This window comes from Delphinus delphis, chromosome 1, assembly GCF_949987515.2.
Source record: "Delphinus delphis chromosome 1, mDelDel1.2, whole genome shotgun sequence".
In the NCBI taxonomy this organism is placed as follows: Eukaryota; Metazoa; Chordata; class Mammalia; order Artiodactyla; family Delphinidae; genus Delphinus; species Delphinus delphis.
The window spans coordinates 179,656,582-179,677,322 of record NC_082683.1 but is presented as its reverse complement, the minus strand read 5'-3'; the positions used below and the strand labels follow the sequence as shown (position 1 = coordinate 179,677,322).

Here is a 20,741-nt window from a genome sequence, read left to right as displayed (position 1 = left end):
CTTCCTCACCCTATACCATCACATCCCTTCTGTCCCTCACCAAATGGTCAAAAGGCCCATAGCAACGTGTCTTTGAAACCTGACGACTTGTCATTCTCACTGCAGCTGGAATCCAGAGCACTGTCATTTCTCCTGGGTTATAGCAATGGCCTGATGGAGAGCTTCCTTAATCCCTTACTTTGCTCCTATGCTTCACTGCAAGTAGAATAAAATACATAGCCTTTGCCATGACCTGCAAAAACCCTTTGCAATGTGGCCCCTGCTCAGCTCTCTGGGAGACTTTATCTCCTACTACTCTCACCAGCCACCCTGGTTTTCCTTAAATGTGCCATGCTTGTCCCTGCCTCCAAGATTCTGCATTACCTGTTCTCTTGGCCAGGAAGCCTCACCCCTGGATCTTCACACGGCTGCAGTCTGCAGCTCAGATGTCTCTTCCTTAGCGAGGCCTGCCTTGTCTATCCACCATCACTATGTCACCATTCTGTTTATTTTCTTCTTAGCACTCATTGCGATCAGAAGTTTTATTATTTATGTACTTACATGTTTATTGTTGGTCTTTATTAACTAGACCATAGGCTCTATGAGGGCAGGAACTCCGTGGTCTCTAGTGATAAAAATATTAGCCTAGGCAAAAAATCTGAACTTCACCAAAGAGTAGACTAGCCTTTATCACCAACTAGAGAATATGGATCACATACTCTAGCTAAGTCAGTTTGGGAGCCAAGATACGTAGAGTCCTCTGGGAGAATGATGGTATGCGGGAAAAGTGCGAAACAGCTTAAAACAAGAGGATGGCATCTTTAAAGGCTTTGCTCATTTAGTTTTTTACTGTTGTGGTACTGTTGTACCTTCCAGTTGTTGATTCATCTATATTTTTATTTTTATATTCTTTCTAACATATCTGTTAGCTTCCTAGTCTAATTTTATTTTTTAGTTTGTTATTGTTCCTTTTTTTTTTTTTTGCCACCCCACACGGCTTGTAGGATCTTGGTTCATGAGCCGGGGGTTGGGCTGAGGCTCCTGCACTGGGAGCTCTGAATCTGAACCACTGGACTAACAAAGAAACTCAGACCCAGGGAATATTCATTGGAGTGAAGTCTCAAGGAGGTCCTCATCTCAGCATCAAGACCCAGCTCTACACAACAGCCTACAAACTCCAGTGTTGGAAGTCTCAGGCCAAACAACCAGTAAGACAGGAACTCAATCCCACTCATTAAAAAAAAAAAAAAAAAAAAAAAATGAATGGCAAAAAAATGTCACAGATGAAGGAGCAAGGTAAAAACCTACAAGACCAAATAAATAAAGAGGAAATAGGCAATCTACCTGAAAAAGAATTCAGAGTAATGATAGTAAAGATGATCCAGAATCTCAGAAATGGAATGGAGGCACCGATTGAGAAAATACAAGAAATGCTTAACAAAGATCTAGAAGAACTAAAGAACAAACAGAGACAAACAACACAATAACTGAAATGAAAAATACACTAGAAGGATCAGTAACAGAATAACTGAGGCAGAAGAACGAGTAAGTGAGCTGGAAGACAAAATGGTGGAAATAACTGCCGAGGAGCAGAATAAAGAAGAAACAATTGAGGACAGTCTCAGAGACCTGTGGGACAACACTAAATGCACCAACATTCGAATTATAGGGGTCCCAGAAGAAGAAGGGAAAAAGAAAGGGTTTGAGAAAATATTTGAAGAAATTATAGTTGAAAGTTTCCCTAACATGGGAAAGGAAATAGTCCCCCAAGTCCAGGAAGCACAGAGAGTCCCATACAGGATAAACCCTAGGAAAAACCCACCAAGACACATATTAATCAAACTAACAAAAATTAAATTCAAAGAAAAAATATTAAAAGCAGCAAGGGAAAAACAAAAAAAACATACAAAGGAATCCCGATAAGGTTATCAGCTGATTTTTCAGCAGAAACTCTGCAGGCCAGAAGGGAGTGGCATGATAAAGTGATGAAAGAGAAAAACCTACAACCAAGATTACTCTACCCAGCAGGATCTCATGCAGATTCCAAGGAGAAATCAAAAGCTTTTCAGACAAGCAAAAGCTAAGAGAGTTCAGCACCACCAAAACAGCTTTACAACAAATGCTAAAGAAACTTCTCTCAGCAGGAAACAGGAAAAGAAAAAGACCCACAAAAACTAACACAAAACAATTAAGAATATGGTAATAGGAATATACGTATTGATAATCAAATTGAATGTAAATGGACTAAATGCCCCAACCAAAAGACACAGACTGGCTGAATGGATACAAAAACAACACCCGTATATATGCTGTCTACAAGAGATCCACTTCAGACCTAGGGACACATCCAGACTGAGAGTGAGGGGATGGAAAAAGATATTCCATGCAAATGGAAATCAAAAGAACGATGGAGTAGCAGTACTTGTATCAGATAAAATAGACTTTAAAATAAAGACTGTTACAAGAGATAAGGAGGGACACTACATAATGATCAAAGGATCAATCCAAGAAGAAGATATAACAATTATAAATGTTTATGCACCCAATATAGGAGCACCTCAATACATAAGGCAAATGCTAATGACCATGAAAGAAGAAACTGATAGTAACACAATAATAGTAGGGGCTTTAATACTCCACTTACACCAATGGACAGATCATCCAAACAGAAAATAAATAAGGAAACATAAGCTTTAAATGACAATGGTCCAGATAGATTTAACTGATATTTATAGAACATTCTACCCAAAAGTGGCAGAGTACACTTTCTTCTCAAGTGCACATGGAACATTCTCCAGGATAGATCACATCTTGGGTCACAAATCAAGCCTTGGAAAATTTAAGAAAATTGAAATCATATCAAACATCTTTTCTGACCACAATGCTATGAGACTGGAAATCAATTACAGGAAAAAAAAATAAAGAAAACACAAATACATGGAGGCTAAACAGTGTGCTACTAAATAACCAAGAGATCACTGAAGAAATCAAAGAAGAAATAAAAAAATACATAGAAACAAATGACAACAAAAACACAACGACCCAAAACCTATGGGAAGCAGCAAAAGAAGTTCTAAGAGGGAAGTTTATAGCAGTTCAATCTCACCTCAAGAAACAAGAAAAATCTCAAATAAACAATCTAACTCTACACTTAAAACAATTAGAGAAAGAAGAACAAAGAAAACCCGAAGTCGGTAGAAGGAAAGAAGTCATAAAGATCAGAGCAGAAATAAATGAAATAGAAATGAAGAAAACAACAGCAAAGATCAATAAAACTAGAAGCTGGTTCTTTGAGAAGATAAATAAAATTGATAAACCCTTAGCTAGACTCATCAGAACAAAAGGGAGAGGATGCAAATCAATAAACTTAGAAATGAAAAAGGAGAAATCACAACTGACACCACAGAAATACAAAGGATTATAAGAGACTACTACAAACAACTATATGCCAATAAAATGGACAACCACGAAGAAATGGACAAATTCTTGGAAAGGGACAATTTTCCAAGACTGAACCAAGAAGAATTAGAAAACATAAACAGACCTATCACAAGTAATGAAATTGAAACCATAATTAAAAATCTTCTAACAAACAAAAGTCCAGGACCAGATGGCTTCACAGGCGAATTCTATCAAACATTTAGAGAAGAGCTACCAGCAATCCTTCTCAAACTCTTCCCAAAAATTGCAGAGGGAGAAACACTCCCAAATTCATTCTAAGAAGCCACCATCACCCTGATACCAAAACCAGAAAAAGATATCACAAAAAAAGAAAATTATTGACCAATGTCACTAATGAACATAGGTGCAAAAATCCTCAACAAAATACTAGCAAACAGAATCCACCAACACATTAAAAGGCTTGTACACCATGATCAAGTGGGATTTATCCCAGGAATGCAAGGATTCTTCCATATACACAAATCAATCAATGTGATACACCACATTAACAAATTAAGGAATAAAAACCGTATGATCATCTCAATAAGCTTTTGACAAAATTCAATACCCATTTATGATAAAACTCTCCAGAAAGTGGGCATAAAGGGAACCTACCTCAACATAATAAAGGCCATATATGACAAACAAACAGCAAGCATCATACTCAATGGTGAAAAACTGAAAGCATTTCCACTAAGATCACGAACAAGACAAGGTTGCCCACTCTCACCACTATTATTTAACATAGTTTTGGAAGTCTTAGCCACAGCAATCAGAGAAGAGAAAGAAATAAAAGGAATACGAATTGGAACAGAAGAAGTAAAACTGTCACTGTTTGCAGATAACATGATACTATACATAGAAAATCCTAAAGATGCCACCAGAAAACTATAGAACTAATCAATGAATTTGGTAAGGTTGCAGGATACAAAATTAATGCACAGAAATCTCTGGCATTCCTATACACCACCAACAAAAAATCAGAAAGAGACATTAAGGAAAAATCCCATTTACCATCGCAGCAAAAAGAATAAAATTCCTAGGAATAAACCTGCCTAAGGAGGCGAAAGACTTGTGCTCAGAAAACTATAAAACGCCGATGAAAGAAATCAAAGATGACGTAAACAGATGAAGAAATATACCATGTTCTTGGATTGGAAGAATCAACATTGTGAAAATGACTGTATTACCCAAAGCAATCTACAGGTTCAATGCAATTCCTATCAAACTACCAACGGCGTTTTTCACAGAACTAGAACAAAAAAATTCACAATTTTTGTGGAAACACAAAAGACCCTGAATAGCCAAAGCAATCTTGAGAAAGAAAAACGGAGCTGGAGGAATCAGGCTCCTGTACTTCAGTCTATACTACAAAGCTACAGTGATCAAGACAGTATGGTATATAGTACTGGCACAAAACCAGAAATATAGATCAATTGTATGGGATAGAATGCCCACAGATAAACCCATGCACATATGGTCACCTAATTTATGACAAAGGAGGCAAGAACATACAATGGAGAAAAGACAGCCTCTTCAATAAGTGGTGCTGGGAAAACTGGACAGCTACATGTAGAATAATGAAATTAGAACACTCCCTAACACCATACACAAAAACTCCAAATGGATTAAAGACCTAAATGTAAGACCAGACACTATAAAACTCTTAGAGAAAAACATAGGAAAAACCGTCTTTGACATAAACCACAGCAAGATCTTTTTTGACCCACCTCCTAGAGTAATGGAAATAAAAACAAAATTAAACAAATGGGACTTAATTAAACTTAAAACCTTTTGCAAAGCAAAGGAACCATAAACAAGACAAAAAGACCACCCTCAGAATGGGAGAAGATATTTTCAAATGAAACAATGAACAAAGGATTAATCTCCAAAATATACAAATAGCTCATGGAGCTCAATATCAAAAAAACAAACAATCCATTTAAAGAATGGGTGGAAGACCTAAATAGACATTTCACCAAGGAAGACATACAGATGGCCAAGAGGCACATGAAAAGATGCTCAGCATCACTAATTATTAGAGAAACACAAATCAGAACTACAGTGAGGGATCTCCTCACACCAGTCAGAATGGGCATTATCAAAAAATCTAGAAACATTAAATGCTGGAAAGGGTGTGGTGAAAAGGGAACCCTCCTGTACTGTTGGTGGGAATGTAAACTGATACAACCACTATGGAAAACAGTATGGAGGTTCCTTAAAAAACTAAAAATAGAACTACCATACGACCCAGCAATCCCACTACTGGGCATATACCCTGAGAAAACCATAATTCAAAAAGAGTCATGTACCACAATGTTCATTGCAGCTCTATTTACAATAGGCAGGACATGGAAGCAACCTAAGTGTCCATCAACAGATGAATGGATAAAGAAGATGTGGCATATATTTACAATGGAGTATTACTCAGCCATAAAAAGAAACGAAATTGAATTATTTGTAGTGAGGTGGATGGACTTAGAGTCTGTCATACAGAGTGAAGTAAGTCAGAAAGAGAAAAACAAATACTATATGCTAACACATATATATGGAATCTAAAAAAAAAAATGGTTCTGATGAACCTAGTTGCAGGGCAGGAATAAAGTTGTAGACATAGAGAATTGACTTGAGGATGTGGGGTGGGAGGGGGAAGCTTAGGCAAAGTCAGAGTGGCATGGACATATATACACTACCATATGTAAAATAGATAGCTAGTGGGAAGCAGCTGCATAGCACAGGGAGATCAACTCGGTGCTTTGTGACCACCTGGAGGGGTGGGATAGGGAAGGTGGGAGAGAAGCTCAAGAGGGAGGGAATATGGGGACATATCTATGCATATGGCTGATTTACTTTGTTATACAACACAAACTAACACAGTGTTGTGAAGCAATTATACTCCAATAAAGATCTATTAAAAAATATATATATATTAATACAGTGAATCTATAGGTAGACTGAGGTCCAAGTATACTCTTTCTTTTTGGAAAATAATAAAAAAGCATAGTTCCTATGAGTTTTTAAACGATTTATTTATTTTATTTATTTTTATTTTTGGCTGTGTTGGTTCTTTGTCGCTGCACGGGGGCTCTCTCCAGCTGCGGCGAGTGGGGGCCACTTCTCGTTGTGGTGCGCAGGCCCCTCATTGCGGTGGCCCCCCTTGTTGCAGAGCATGGGCTCCATGTGCATGGGCCTCAGCAGTCGTGGCTTGCGGGCTCTAGAGCACAGGCTCAGTAGGGGTAGCATGAGCTTAGTTGCTCCACAGCATGTGGGGTCCTCCAAGACCAGGGCTCAAACCCATGTCCCCTTCATTGGCAGGTGGACCCCCAACCACTGTGCCACCAGGGAGGTGCCCTATGATTTTTATAAGGTACAGAGCTTAGCAACTTTTAAATTTGTTCTCATTTCATTTAACCAGAGTTCTACTCTGCTGAACTTGTCGATGCAGAAAATTAACCATATTGTAGAAAAGGGTATACTGAGAAACTAAGATTGAAAAGTAATGATCACAGGAATGAAACTGGTTGGCCTTTCTTTGAGAGAATTTTCTTGTATCTAGTTTCAAGTTCCCATTTTGATCCCAAGCAACAAACACCACCTATGTGCCAGATGTCAAGGCAACCACAGGCCCAAGATTGGTAACTGAATCTGCAAAATACACCCTCAGGGGGCACACAGAGGGCCAGTCATGGTTGACATTTGGGGTTTTGAGGGTTTTATCTAGGACACAGTCAAGCAGGGATTGTGTTTCATCTTTTGACATGTTGTAGTGCCTCAATCGTTATCCCTTCAGCTGAAACACTTAGATATTCAACATGGAAGGGACACAGGCGGGGAAAAGTATTGTTTCTCCAATATCCTGACCAAGTAGAGCCTTGACAGGGGTAGACTTCAGGGTTGTATTTATTTATTATTTTAATCCCAGGCTCCAATGACACAGAGCAAAAGTTTGGCTTAGTCGAGGGAAAGACAGGGGACACGTGATCAGCCTAATTAGTAGGTTACATCAGAAGTCCGTAAAGTGAGGGATGGGTGAAAATGTGACCAGCACAGCCAAGGGGACATAATGTCAAGTGCAGAAAGAGGCTTTGGATGACAGATCCATTACTAAAGCGATTACCTACTTTTGCCAAAATGGAGAAATCCCGGTCCCCTGAGTTGTCCTCTCCAGGAGAGGGAGGTTAAAAACAAAGGACTAACAAAAGAGCAAATCCTTCTTATACCCCAGCAAGTGATTGAAATTGCCTTCTTAAGAGTTTGACTTGGGATTTTCCTGGTGGCGCGGTGGTTAAGAATCCGCCTGCCAGTGCAGGGCACACGGGTTCGATCCCTGGTCCAGGAAGATCCCACATGCCACGGAGCAACTAAGCCCGTGCGCCACAACTACTGAGCCTGCGCTCTAGAGCCCATAAGCCACAACTACTGAGCCCATGCGCCTAGAGCCCGTGCTCCGCAACAAGAGAAGCCACCGCAATGAGAAGCCCGCACACCACAACGCAGAGTAGCCCCTGCTCACCACAACTAGAGAAAGCCTGCGTGCAGCAACAAAGAACTGACACAGCCAAAAATAAATAAATAAATTTATTAAGGAAAAAAAATAAATACAGGCTTTGCTCATTTAAAGGAAGAGGGCTAGAGCTGGACAGGACCGTGGCAACCGCACATCAGGGGAGAGCACTGCCTGGAGCCAGAGGAGACAGTGTGGCGAAGCATAAGGCCCAGTGGGTATTCAGTAGCAGATGGATTTGAACGTTAGTTCGGGGGGCGTGTGCCTGAGCCCATCCTGAGATAACTGTCAGTTCAAGTCTACCCAGGCAGCTCTTGCTAGCATCCATTTTTTGTAATACGCAGCTCAACTAGAGAGACGGGTATCTTCATTGGCTTCTTTTTTTCTAGGCCTCCACCTCACATAAAAAAATTGCTACTGCATAATTGTTTCCCAGTATGGAAGTTTAATGTAATAGGTTAAAAGCTTTGTGTTGAATGGAGACTCACACAACAAATAATATAATATAAAATAACAAGAATCATAATAGAAGGTCTATTTTGAATTTTTATGAATGTTCATAGAGGATTATACTTAGTTTTGCTTTTTCATCTTTGAGAACCAGAAAATCCAGTTGCTGGACCAAGACTTTCCCTAAAGACACAGTTCGTCTGCGGACTAATTATTCAATACATTAAGAAAGTTTCAACTTTAGCTTTCGTTATCTATAAAATGAGGGGGTAATAAGTTTTTCAGCATCTTTTAGATCCATATAACAAACTTATAACAAACTCTTTTAGTTTCTTATATAGGTGCTTTTGTTTATCCTATTGTACGGAGGACTTCTAAAGAAATGAATAACCTCAAAAATATTTAATACTGCTTGTAATTTGGGTATGTAAAGATGTCATGAGAGAGATGCCATATAATAATACTTTTGAATTGAAATATAGACCTGCTGGAGTGTTGCTCACTTTTTTTGAGTGAGAAAGAGAGAGAGAGACAGAGAGACAGAGAGAGAGAGACAGAGAGAGAAAAGAAATATATGTGCTTTATAAAGAAAATGGCTTTTAAAAATGGCTCAGTGGTATTCTGCAGGCTGACTTCTATTTCCTGGTACCTCTGGCACACAGGGGAAAGAGCATTCCTCCACATAGGCTTTCTTGGAATAAAATGTCCCTGGAGCGTTTGCTTCCTGCCTCATCATGTACAGTAGTACCTGTTTTACTTACTAATCTGTACCTCACAGGACTATCGAGAGACCCAGCAAATAAAATATCATCATAAAGCACTTGGCAAAATCACAACAGCTATAAAAAGGATACATGCAAATGTGGAGAGGCTTGTCTTTCTGGTATGTACACCAAGTCTTTGTGCATGAAATGATATAGTGACTCAAATGTTAAGATTTTTTTTTTTTTCTCTCACAAATTGGAAGTAGTTTTGCCAGCTGGCTTGCTGGAGTGAGTTTTTGTTAACTCAATCATAGGCCACTTGATTGAAAAACTTCCTTCTAATTCTAATAGTAGGCCTCTCCTCATGAATTCATGCCTGCATCACTTAAGAGTTCATACCTGCTTATTTAAAGGGGAAGGGCAACATGCTTGTGTTAAAAATCAGAGAGGGAAATAAATGGGTCGTGTGGGGATCAGTGGCCTTATGTCATCGTGGAATAGGAATTACTAGCACCTGTTTGGTAATTTTCTTAAGTAACCGCTGTGAGAACACAGTGTAATTACCATGCACAGTACGTAGGGTAATGTCCTATGTTCCTGATCTACAATCCAACGCAGAGGGAGGTGAAGGGAAGTCCAGGGGGTGGCTGTGTGGCAACAGACAGAGCAGTCAGTCCACACGGGTGCAGGGGCAGCAGATGGGGTGACTGAGTCACCGGTCCTGAGCCCCCCTGCATTCCTGCTTTGCTCAGCCATCCTGATTGGCAGCCTCAAGAAGACAGGAAAAGCTACTGGAATTGTGCACGGTGAATGAAGAAAGGCAGGTACGGCCGAGTCCTCTTTACAAGTCAAGCGAGTTCCCACCAAGCTAAGAAGACCTTGATGAGTTTCATGGAGCTGCCCGTCGGCTTCCCTTCCCAGGGAAGATTACCGGCCACGGTTGTCTTGCCAGATACCTGCCTATGTCTTGGATCTGTGACATCAGAAAAAACAGCAGAGAGATAAGATGACAGCCAGGAGACCTCTCAGTCCTTGTTTATTTTTATTTTTTTTGCGGTACGCGGGCCTCCCACTGTTGGGGCCTCTCCCGCTGCGGAGCACAGGCTCCGGACGCGCAGGCTCAGCGGCCATGGCTCACGGGCCCAGCCGCTCCGCGGCATGTGGGATCTTCCTGGACCGGGGCACGAACCCGCGTCCCCTGCATCGGCAGGCGGACTCTCAACCACTGCGCCACCAGGGAAGCCCTCCTTGTTTATTTTTATCATCTTCTTATTTGCACCAGTAAGAAAGGGGGAAGTAGTCAGACATTTTGAAGTTTTGAATCTCTGTTTACCTCCTCAAGGATATTCTGCTGTGGTATTTAACTAAGTTCTGTTTGCGAGCACACAGCAGTTTCCTTTCTCTCCCTAGAATTGCTCAGACATAAGTGCGTGTAATGTTTGCCTAGTTATTGTATCTTAGGAAAGTAGAACTTGCTGTAAGGAATTGGCTGGGGATCATTTCTCTGTTTGTATCAGGATGAGGGCTGCTTATAGGGGTTACTGGCTGTGTTGAACTAGTAACATTGCATTAGATGCTCTTACGCTACCTTCAAGTGAATTCTAACGTCATTGCTCATCGGATATGATTACTAGGCTCCAGAGAGTATTAGATGGGTGTGAGCAGAGTTGCCATACAATGCGGATGTCTTTATTTGTGTGGAGTATCTGGTGGGTGGGGTTGGGAGAGTCTTTCCCACGCAGTGCCACAGGGTTACACACACCCCGCCCTGCTTCTTGCAATCCAGCGCAGCTCCCAGGACTTACGAAGAAAACTTGTCTTTGCTTACAGTCGGTTGCTGATACTCTGCTCCGAATATTCTTTTATCTTAACTCGAAGGACTGTTTTAAATTTTCCAGTGTCTGGAAAAATGAGGAACAAAGGTAAAAGTGAACTAGCTGAAGGTGGTCAGAGGTAAGAGAATCTGATTTTATAATTTTGGGCAAATCACCTGAAACAGGGGGGAAGGAGAATCTCTTTTTGCTGCATTATTTTTGAGAATTCTACTGTCTTTTTAGCTAAAAGTTTAACAGCAAAAGAAACAAATATCATCATTTCCTATTTGAATTTTATAAATATTTGGATATGTTCAGATTTGGTAATAAAGATGTTAAGAATGATCTGAACCCTTTGTCTCCAAGCTGGAAGACAACTTCTTAAGTTGGCTTTCAAATTAATATAGAATGCTAATATAGGCTATGAGGTGTGACGACAACTCAAGGAATAATATGTTCAGGAAACATATTGCTCCAAAGTCTTCTCATCTACCTTATCTGTATTAAAAAAAATTATTTATTTATTGGCTGCGTTGGGTCTTAGTTGCTGCCCGCGGGCTCTTCATTGGGGTATGTAAGCTTTTCTCTAGCTGTGGGGAGCGGGCTTAGTAATGGCCAGCAGCATGTGGGATCTTAGTTCCCCAACCAGGGATCAAACCGGCATCCCCTGCATTGCAAGATATATTCTTAACCACTGGACCACCAAGTCTCTCTATTTTAAAAGTACTTCATATGTCATTTGAAAGGAGAATTTTACCTTTAGATTCAAATTCATGATATTGCTGCTAAGCATAAAAAGAATAATATACTTAGAGAATGTTCTTTTTAACACTATCTCAGTTGGTATTAGAAGGCAGGTCCTACTAAAATATTTTCAAGATGTTTTTCTAAAGACTTCAAGAAATTTGACTTGTTAAATACTTTATATAAAGGATTTTTCTTCCTTAGTAAATGAGGTGATGATATTATTAATAAATTTCACCAGGGAATAATAATAGGAGGCAGTGTAGCATTAGATTTTAGGGAATGCCTGACTTGGATCCATGCTGAGTGTTAACTCATGAGAGGGTTGTGTCTAAAAGCTCATGTCTAAGTTAATTGTTTGGAACTTAAAACCCTGATATAAATTGGTGAAGCTCATGGCCCAGATGAGTCTAGCTATGCTGTTCCAAACTTGAAGCATTATTAAAGGTATTACTTAAGAAATACCATTCTAGAGTTGACAATATTGTTTCTTTTTCCATACTCCAAAGGGGAAGGAGCTGTCGATACTCCAGGTATCAGTATCTCTTGATTTCTGTCTAAGGCATATTTCCATTGTGTGAATGGATCGAGTCTGGGGGGCCAGGGGTTACCTTTATGGTTATCATAGTACGTTGTGAAGCAGGACAGTTGTCTCACTAAAGGCCCTGAACTTAGATTTCCCCACACCATTAATATATAAGGGTGTATATAAGTCAGGGACTATTTGGGTATGGCTTGAGGAAGGTAGACATTATTAGGTGGATAGTGTAGTTAAAGCCAGTCAATTATGATGTCTAGTTAAAACTTATGCTGAAAGTAGTTAAAACTTCAGAATTAAATATTTTGAAAATTATTAAAGGCACTTAAGGGCAGTCAGGGAAGCGAGGAGTACTTGGTGGGGTGAAGAGCAAGTGAAGTGGCCACCATAGCCATCTTCCATCGAGAGGGGGTTTGTTAAACTGGATGAACTGGAGTCTCTGTTATCGTGGCCATTTGGGGCTTAAGGCCCTTCCTAATGTGGGAATTCCAATAGGATACCCCTCAGAACCAGGCATGCCAAAGGGATTCAAGGGAAACTGATTGTCTCAAACATTGGAACAGAGTTAATCCTCCTGGAGGATTCATAACTACAAGTCACATCTCACCTGGGTGGTCTGAAAAGTTTCAAGCTGAGAATTTAGTATCAGAGGGTTCTGAACTGGTAGTGCTCCTTAGACTTCTACTGGCAATAAATGAATATCCTCTCCAGAGAACTCAGCTTCCTTTCAGATCTCACTAAATTTCCACATATGAAGCTCCAAGGATCAGGTAACAAAAGGAAATCACCACACGTGGAAGAAAAGAAGGGACCATAAATTATAGCCAGCAGAAAAAAATCAGATAGTAGAATCAGACCCACAAAGGCTGCAGAGATTGGAATTATCATAAACAGAATTTAAAATAGGTATGTTAAATATATTTTAAGAAATTAAAGAGAGGCTTAAAACACAAGTTGAGAAAGCAGATTTAAAAATAACCAAAAAGAGCTTTAGAAATAAAAGTAATATAAATTGAAAACTAAATGTTTAGCTTTAACAGAAGATGAGACAAAGCCAGGGAAAGAATTAATGAAAAGGAAGATACCATATGAGGGGTGAGATAGAGGGAGGGGATATGGGGACATATATATGCATGTGCCTGATTCACTTTGTTGTACAACAGCAACTAACACAGTATTGTGAAGCACTTATACTCCAATAAAGATCTATTAAAAAAAAGATATTTGTGAAATTATCCAGAATTCTGCCTAGAATGATAAAGAAAAAGAAATTACGAAAGAGATGTTAAGAGAAATGGAGGGTAAAAAGAGAACATGTGTATAATCAGAGTCCCAGAAGGAAAGAGGAGAAAGGATGGGGTTCAGAATTTCCCAGAACTGACGAAAATCACCAGTCCAGGGTCAAGAAATGCAAAGAAATCAAGAAGGATGGATTAAAAAAAAATCTGCATCTCAATGCTTCATAGCAAAACTAGAAGTCTAAAGACAAACAAAAAATCTTAAAAGCAGAGAGAGAAGACAGATTACACTTCAAGATTACTTTCAAAATTCACATTATAACTAGAGATGCTAGAAGACAGTGTAATGGTATTGCAAATGTACAGAAAGAAATGTCAATTTAGAATTCTTTATCAGTGAAGATATTTTTCAAGAGTGAGGGTGAAATACATACATTCCTCACCCAAACAAAAAGTGAGAGAATCAGTCAGCACCTATGGCATGTATTTTAGGCAGAAGGAAGGCAATCATAGATGGGACATCTAAGATGGAAATAAGAAAGAAGAGCAAACTAAGTGGTAGATGTCTGGGTAAATCTAAACAAACATTGATATAAAACAAGAGTATAATACAACATAAATAATGTATTGTAGTTTTGGAGGGTATTTTAAAGGTCCTTGTGTTGTCTGGGAGAAGGTTCATGTAGTGATAAACTTTGGACTTAATCAGATAAATTTGCCTGTTAAAATTTCCAGGATAATCACTAGATGAATAGGAACAGAGTACATAACTTACAACTAGAATAGGGGAGAAGTGGAAGCATTAAAAAAAAAATCAATCAATCCTAAAGAAGGAAAGGTGAGAGAAAAAAACCACAGATCCGGAGAAGACAAATGGAAAGTACAACATTAAATGGCAGAAATAAATTCAAATATGTCAGCAATTATAATACATGCACTGGTCTAAAAGCCCAATCTAAGAGTCAGTGATTATCAGACTAGGCTGAAAGCCAAAAGTAACATTTGTTAGCTAAATCTACACATAATGATTTAGAAGGCTTTGATGTAATAGGATGAAAAGAGAGTTACTAATACTAGGTAAACACTAATCAGAAGAAAGCTGTTTAGATACTAAGGCAAAAGCATTGCTAGAATTTAAGAAAGTCATAACATAATGATAAGTTTACCAGGCAGATATAATAATTATAAACTGGCTTGCATATTACAACACAGCCCCAAACTATATAAAGCAAAAATTGAAAGAACTTCAAATTGAGATAGACAAATCCACCGTCACATTAGGAGATTTCAAGTCATCTCGTCCATTAATTGAATTGTGTCAACTGTGATGCAAATCCAGTAAGAGGAGATGTCAACAACACAATCATAATATTTGATCAAGGACATATTTTTATTTTTATTTAGTTATATTTTGGCTGTTTCGCATCGCGCGGCTTGTGGGATGTTAGTTCCATCGACCAGAGATTGAACCTGGGCCCACAGCAGTGAAAGTGCTGGGTCCTAACCACTGGGCCACCAGGGAATTCCCAAGGACATATTTTTATGTATATTCTTTACAAACACACACAGAAAACTAAAATAAGCTCAAAAGATTTTAAGATTATTAGCTTATAAACTATGTTCTTTGACCACATGCAGACTATGTCCTTTGATGACTGTAGTCCTGAAATACGTTAACATCAATAGTCAAGTAGGAAATATTACTGCTGAAATATGATCTTAGGAAGATCTAATACCAATTTGAAGACTTGCCCTTTGTCGAGTTCTCTACCACTCACGTCAGAAGTTCTAAAACTGCTAAACTTATACCATGGGTTTCAATAAACATCTCACCAAGATAATTGTATACAAAATTCTCTTTTTTCAGTAATTTTAAACAGATCATACAAATTGTGTCCATCTGTGTTTCTATCCCTTTTACCTCAGTAATATCTGAATAGATGAATAAACCTCTTCATCATGGTCAGCCTAAAAGCCAGTTTAAAAAGATTTGTGTGTGCATATGTAGTATTTCCTCTTCATATACTTAAAGTAAATTAAAAAAATTATATTGTGCAGGGGTATGACTGTCACTTAAATCTCAACAAATGGTTGGAGAAAACAGTTGTATTAATAGTTCCTCACCACAAATTAAAAACTCCTGATGCAGGCAGCCCAGGTAGGGTTCCTTTCTTTGGAGAAGAATTAAATATAATGAAAGTAGAAGTCTGAGAAATTTAGTGACACTTGGAGCAGAAGTGGTTTTTGAGTTTACAGATTTTTTTCCAAGGCTTTGGACTATGGTAACTTCTTATGTAGAAAAGAGTGTTATTTGGGAAAAAAATTTTGTGGTGTATGTTGCCTCATTGTGAAACTGAAATCCACAGAATGGTTTCTCAATAGAGCACACAATTAGTAGCACTTTTAAATTTGAACATCATATCATTCATGTGATACACAAGTAGTAATTCCCATTTTACAAATGTAGGAACCAAGAAACTGAGTGTCTCACCCCAAGTGAAGCTATGACAACACATTATGCTAAAATATAACTTTTTTGTTTCCCCATTATGTCCTGTCCTCATTATAAGTTATCGGGTCTGACTATGCAATATATCTTGTTCTGTTGACCAAGTAACAGCCTACCTTTGGTAAGAACGTTTGAGATCGGTATAACTGAGTTTAATTTTAGGTTCTTGATTCTAAATTCTTTACTTAATTCCCAAGACTTCCTGTTTAACTTGTATGTCTCATGACTCACACTCTATACATACCACATTTGGTTTCCTCTCATCCTCTTACCTTTTACGTGAATAAAGTCTGAAGCAGCCCCTATTTGGATGAAAAACACTGAAGCCATGTGTCAAGGGTGGTAACGTGTGGGAGAAGCCTTCTTGGGAAGGTCTCTGCGTTAACAGCCCAGCCCTGGACGGCCTTTCGCACGTCCATCCTAAGACTACTTCTAGCTCTGTTCTCACCCCAGGGAGAGAGGCGGTATAGGGTAGACCTGGTCTGAAATCCAGCTTGGCCATCATCCCGGGCTTGGTTTGGCCCGCTTCTTCATCTATGAGATGCTGGTGAAAGTGTCTGTCATGTAGAGTGACCGCAAGCGCTGGGACGGTGCATACCAGCTGCTCCCACGTACCCCAGGGCTCTGAACACTGCAGCTCTTTGTACAAGCCCCTCTGCCCTCGGGCCGCCGTCCAGCCCTGAGCTCCCTGGCTGCCCTTTCACGAGGCCTGTCCCTTCGTGGGTGTGTCCCCAGGTGAGTGCTTGGCCGTGCGGCGGCCTGTGGTGGGGGAGGTCTGTGTCCCCGATGTGCAAGCAAGTGGAGCACTGTTATTTGGCTGCTTGGCAGGGCTCTTGAGCAGGTGCAGGTCCTAACCTTCCCGACTCCAGAGGAGGCGGCTCTGGAATCGGAGGTAACCAGGCCCAGCTGAAGCCGAGCGGCACCTGGAGCTCCGTCCAGGTTTGCAGCCTGACAGCAATGAAACGCACCAGCCTACGCAGGGTCGAGCAAACACGGGCAATTGGTGCTCCGGGCGCACGCGGGGTGGAGCACAGGGCGAGTCCAGGTGCTTCGTCAGGTTCTTAGCTTTCCGCGGGCTGCAGCCCTGACGCCCCGAGCCTGGGCCGGCCCCGGGGAGGCAGCCGGCCGGTCCGGCGCTCAGGACGCGGGGCACTTGCAGTCTGGCCTAACAGCGGCCCGCGGGCCACCGGGCAGGCCCCTAGGGGGGCCCCCAGACGCCCGCCCACGGCCCGGCCCCCCGCCCCCCCCGCGGGGGCCGGCGGGCCGTGCGGCCCAGGTGAGGCGGTCCGGCTGCGGCCCCGCCCGCCGACTTCCTGGTTCGCTGAAGGTGCAGGCAGCGTGAGGCCGGCGCGAGGGGGCGGCGGGGGCGGCGGCCGCGCGGTCACCGGACGTGGGGGCGGGGCGGGCGCAGCTCCACCGCCGGGCCGCGGCCGCCGGGCTCTGAGCGGCCGTTCCCGCGGCGGCCGGCGGGGCGGGGCGGCCCCCGCGACATGCAGCCATGGACTGCAGGACCAAGTGAGTGCGGGCGGCGGGCAGCGGCCCCACCTCGGTACCCCGACCCCGGGCCCCAGGACCCCCGGGTCCCCGGACGGCCTAGGCCGCGGAGCCTGCGGGCGGCGGGGACGCGCGGCCCGACGCGGAGGCCTGGGCGCCGGCGCGGCCGCTGCGGGTCCTGGGCCGCGGGTCGGACGTGACAGCCGGGCGCCCGCGCCGCGCCGGGCCGCGCGGTGCGGGTGTGAGGTGTCTTCCCGGCGCGGTCCCAGGTCTTTCTTTTTACGCATCTTCTTAGGACCTGAAAGGGGCCCCCGTGTGCGGTAATACGGCCGCTGGTCCCTGCCAGAGGGTCTGGGAGGCTGGGTGGGCGGTGGTGGTGTTTTGATGTGTTGGCTCCGGTACCCACCAGGGGAGGCTTTTCTTTAGGAGACGAATTAGGCAGAAAGCTATTTGTGTTAAGTGTGGTGATTTTCTTTTGGGTACCTTAGAGGCATGAGTTTTATATTTTGCTACAGAAACTTAGTTTGCAAAGAATTCCATTTTTCTTCTCTTCCCCCGCCCCCCTTAACCCTCCCTTCCTCCGAGTTTAAAATCGTGAATATCGTGTATTTTTCTTTTAGCGTGAAAGGCCTTTAAAATTTCTCAGTATAATAGAATCGATATTTATTATTTACACTTGAGAGATCCTAAAGACTATTACGAAAATAGGAAAATTGTGTGATTTAGAATTGTTTTCTTCAGTGTTTGATATCTTGCGGGGGGTGGGTTGCTAGGTGCATGACGTGAAAAGTGGACCTTTTGACCTGAACCGGCTTAGGAGGGAAGGTCACCTGACTGAGGGTCCAGGTTGATTATTCCCATTGAAGCAAGTGAATCGTGGGAGGGCTGAGGAAACTTCTATTTGCAAATAAACTTATGTGGGTTGTCGCTTCCTATGTTTCTAGATTCTTGTAATAAATTTTTAAAAAATCAAATGTTTATTTAGAAGCCAAAGCTGCCATTAGTTTCTTGAAGGAAGTGCATATTACAAACAGCCAGTGCACACAAAGACACTAAGGTCTCCTTGGCAGGAATAACTGAAATATATTAACACTTTGATCACATGGACTTTGTGGTATCAGACTTTGACCTTTTATCTTCTGGCAGAAAGAGATTAAAACAGAACTAAGTTTAAAAAAAAACCCAGAACTATGTTTTTAAAACAGATGTCTCAGTAGGTTTCAATTTGCTTTTTGAAATAAAGCAGAGACTATGTTGAATGTATGAGCAGTTAGTGAAGATGCAGATAACTCTTGAATGAAGCAAAGCGTCACTGTTCTTAGTGATAAAATCCAAGTATTGAGGCAGATGTCCAATTTCCCCAAAGATAACTGACGTAAAATAAGGCTTTTTTTGGTTGGCCTTGGAGGCTATGTTTAGTTTGGCACTTTAAACATGCTTATGTGCTGTAATTATTATATCTCAAGAAAAGTATGTGCGAAGTATTGCATTTAAGGAACATTATGAATGACTCATGGTGCTCTAGAACATGGCAGGTGGAACCAGGTGTTCATTTACACCTGTATTGCAAGTCCTTTGAAGAAAGCTGGAGAACCGGCTGTCAAACTCTGCTGGCAGGGAAAGGTAGAGACACTTAGGAATGTGCTGGCTTTCCGGTTTTGATTCAGTAAGATAAAGGCAATGCTTTATATTTATACAGCACTTAATACTTTATAAAGTACTTCCACTTGTATTATTTGATTTGTAATCCTCACCATTATTATTCTTTGAAGTGAACAGGGTACTTTATAGGTAAGAAAACAGGCTCAGAGGTTAAATGTTTTGCCCCAAGACTCCAGGCTCCTAAGCCTCAGGGTTCTTAAGTTGCTGAACTAGGAAAACACTTTACTACTTCTACGCTGTGGTCATGTAGTTATATGGAACATACTGAGACAAGAAGGAGATTAATTTTTAAAGTTAAGAAAATATAAACTTTGTTATAGGAGATAAAAATAACAAAGTTCTTTTTCTTTTAGGGAAAATCCAGAAAGAACCTTTGACTTGGTATTGAGAGTGAAATGTCATGCCTCAGAAGATGAAGGTATGTGTGTTTGCTAATTCAAAACAAGCGCTATTGTTGTAGACGACCAGAACGTGGTGGCATCAGGATCGTACTGAATTAAATGTGTATTCTGTGTCTAGTGTCTCAAGTTCTGGTAATAAAATAGATGCTAAGTCTTTGCCACGAGGTGGTAGCAATCCAGAATGTTATCTGTGCAGCTTAAATTTCAGGTGTATGTAAAGGCCATGTAACTTACAACTTAACTTTACCATTGGTTGATGAAGTTATTGTTAGTTTTGGTGGAAGGGCATGCCTTTTCATTTTTCATTTTTTTTTGAAAATTCAGCTCCTTTTTTAAATGCTAGCAAAAAATTTCTCGCCTGTACAAATGGGAGCGGCACCAGTTCCCTTCTAATGTTTCCCAAATGCAGAATGTGAACTGAGTACCCACTCCATGGGGTTCACTCCGGGAGCCTAGGACTTTCACGGGGAGGTAAAGAGTCATGGGACATTGGTAGGAGTGTAAAATGGTTCAGGCTCGTGAAAAACAGTTTGATGGTTCCTCAAAAAGTTAAAAATAGAATTTCCATATGATCTAGCAATTGAACTCCTAGGTATGTACCCCAAAGAACTGAAAACAGGTATTCAGACAAATACATGTACACGCATGTCTACAGCAGTGCTACTGACAATAGCCAAAAGGTGGAAACAGCACAAAGGCCCATCAGTGGATGAACAGATAAACAAATTGTGGTTTATACATGCAACGGAATACTATTCAGCCATAAAAAGGAATGAAGTGCTGATACATGCCACAATGTGGATGAACCTTGAAAACATTTATGCTAAGTGAAAGGAGTCAGATATAAAAGGTCACATATTGTTATGATTCCATTTATATGCAATATCCAAAATAGGTAAATAGGTTGCCAGGGACTGAGGGGAGAAGGAGATGTGAAGAAACGTTTAAATGGGTAGGAGGTTTTGTTTTAGAGTGATGGAAATGTTTCAGAATTAGATAAAGGTGGCTGGGATTGTACCAGACCGTGAATGTACTAAATGCCATTGAATTGCACACTTTAAAAAACAAAAAAACAAAAAACAATCACGGGACATTACTTGGAAGGGTTTCAGCTGTCAGTTCTATATAATTTCCTGAAAGGACAAGAACACTTTAGGATCATGAATTTTTGTCAGTTTCTCCCTTACTTTTATCCTGCGTGTGTGTGTGTGTGTGTTTGTGTGTTTGTGTGTGTGTGTGTGTGTTGGGTGGTGGAAAAGAGTA

The 20,741-nt window shown here is 41.1% G+C and overlaps 1 protein-coding gene across 2 annotated transcripts in view; it reads left to right on the top strand.

Annotated features, from left to right (window-relative positions):
* Window positions 1-17,322: 17,322 nt before the first annotated feature.
* Window positions 17,323-20,741, top strand: part of DENND1B (DENN domain containing 1B) — a 251,610-nt gene continuing 248,191 nt past the window's right edge. For both annotated transcript variants that reach the window (XM_059998790.1, XM_059998789.1), the window contains exons 1-2: window positions 17,323-17,436; window positions 19,431-19,495. In XM_059998790.1, the coding sequence (XP_059854773.1) occupies window positions 17,420-17,436; window positions 19,431-19,495 (82 nt within the window). In that variant the 5' untranslated portion in view covers window positions 17,323-17,419. The remainder of the gene's footprint in view (window positions 17,437-19,430; window positions 19,496-20,741) is intronic.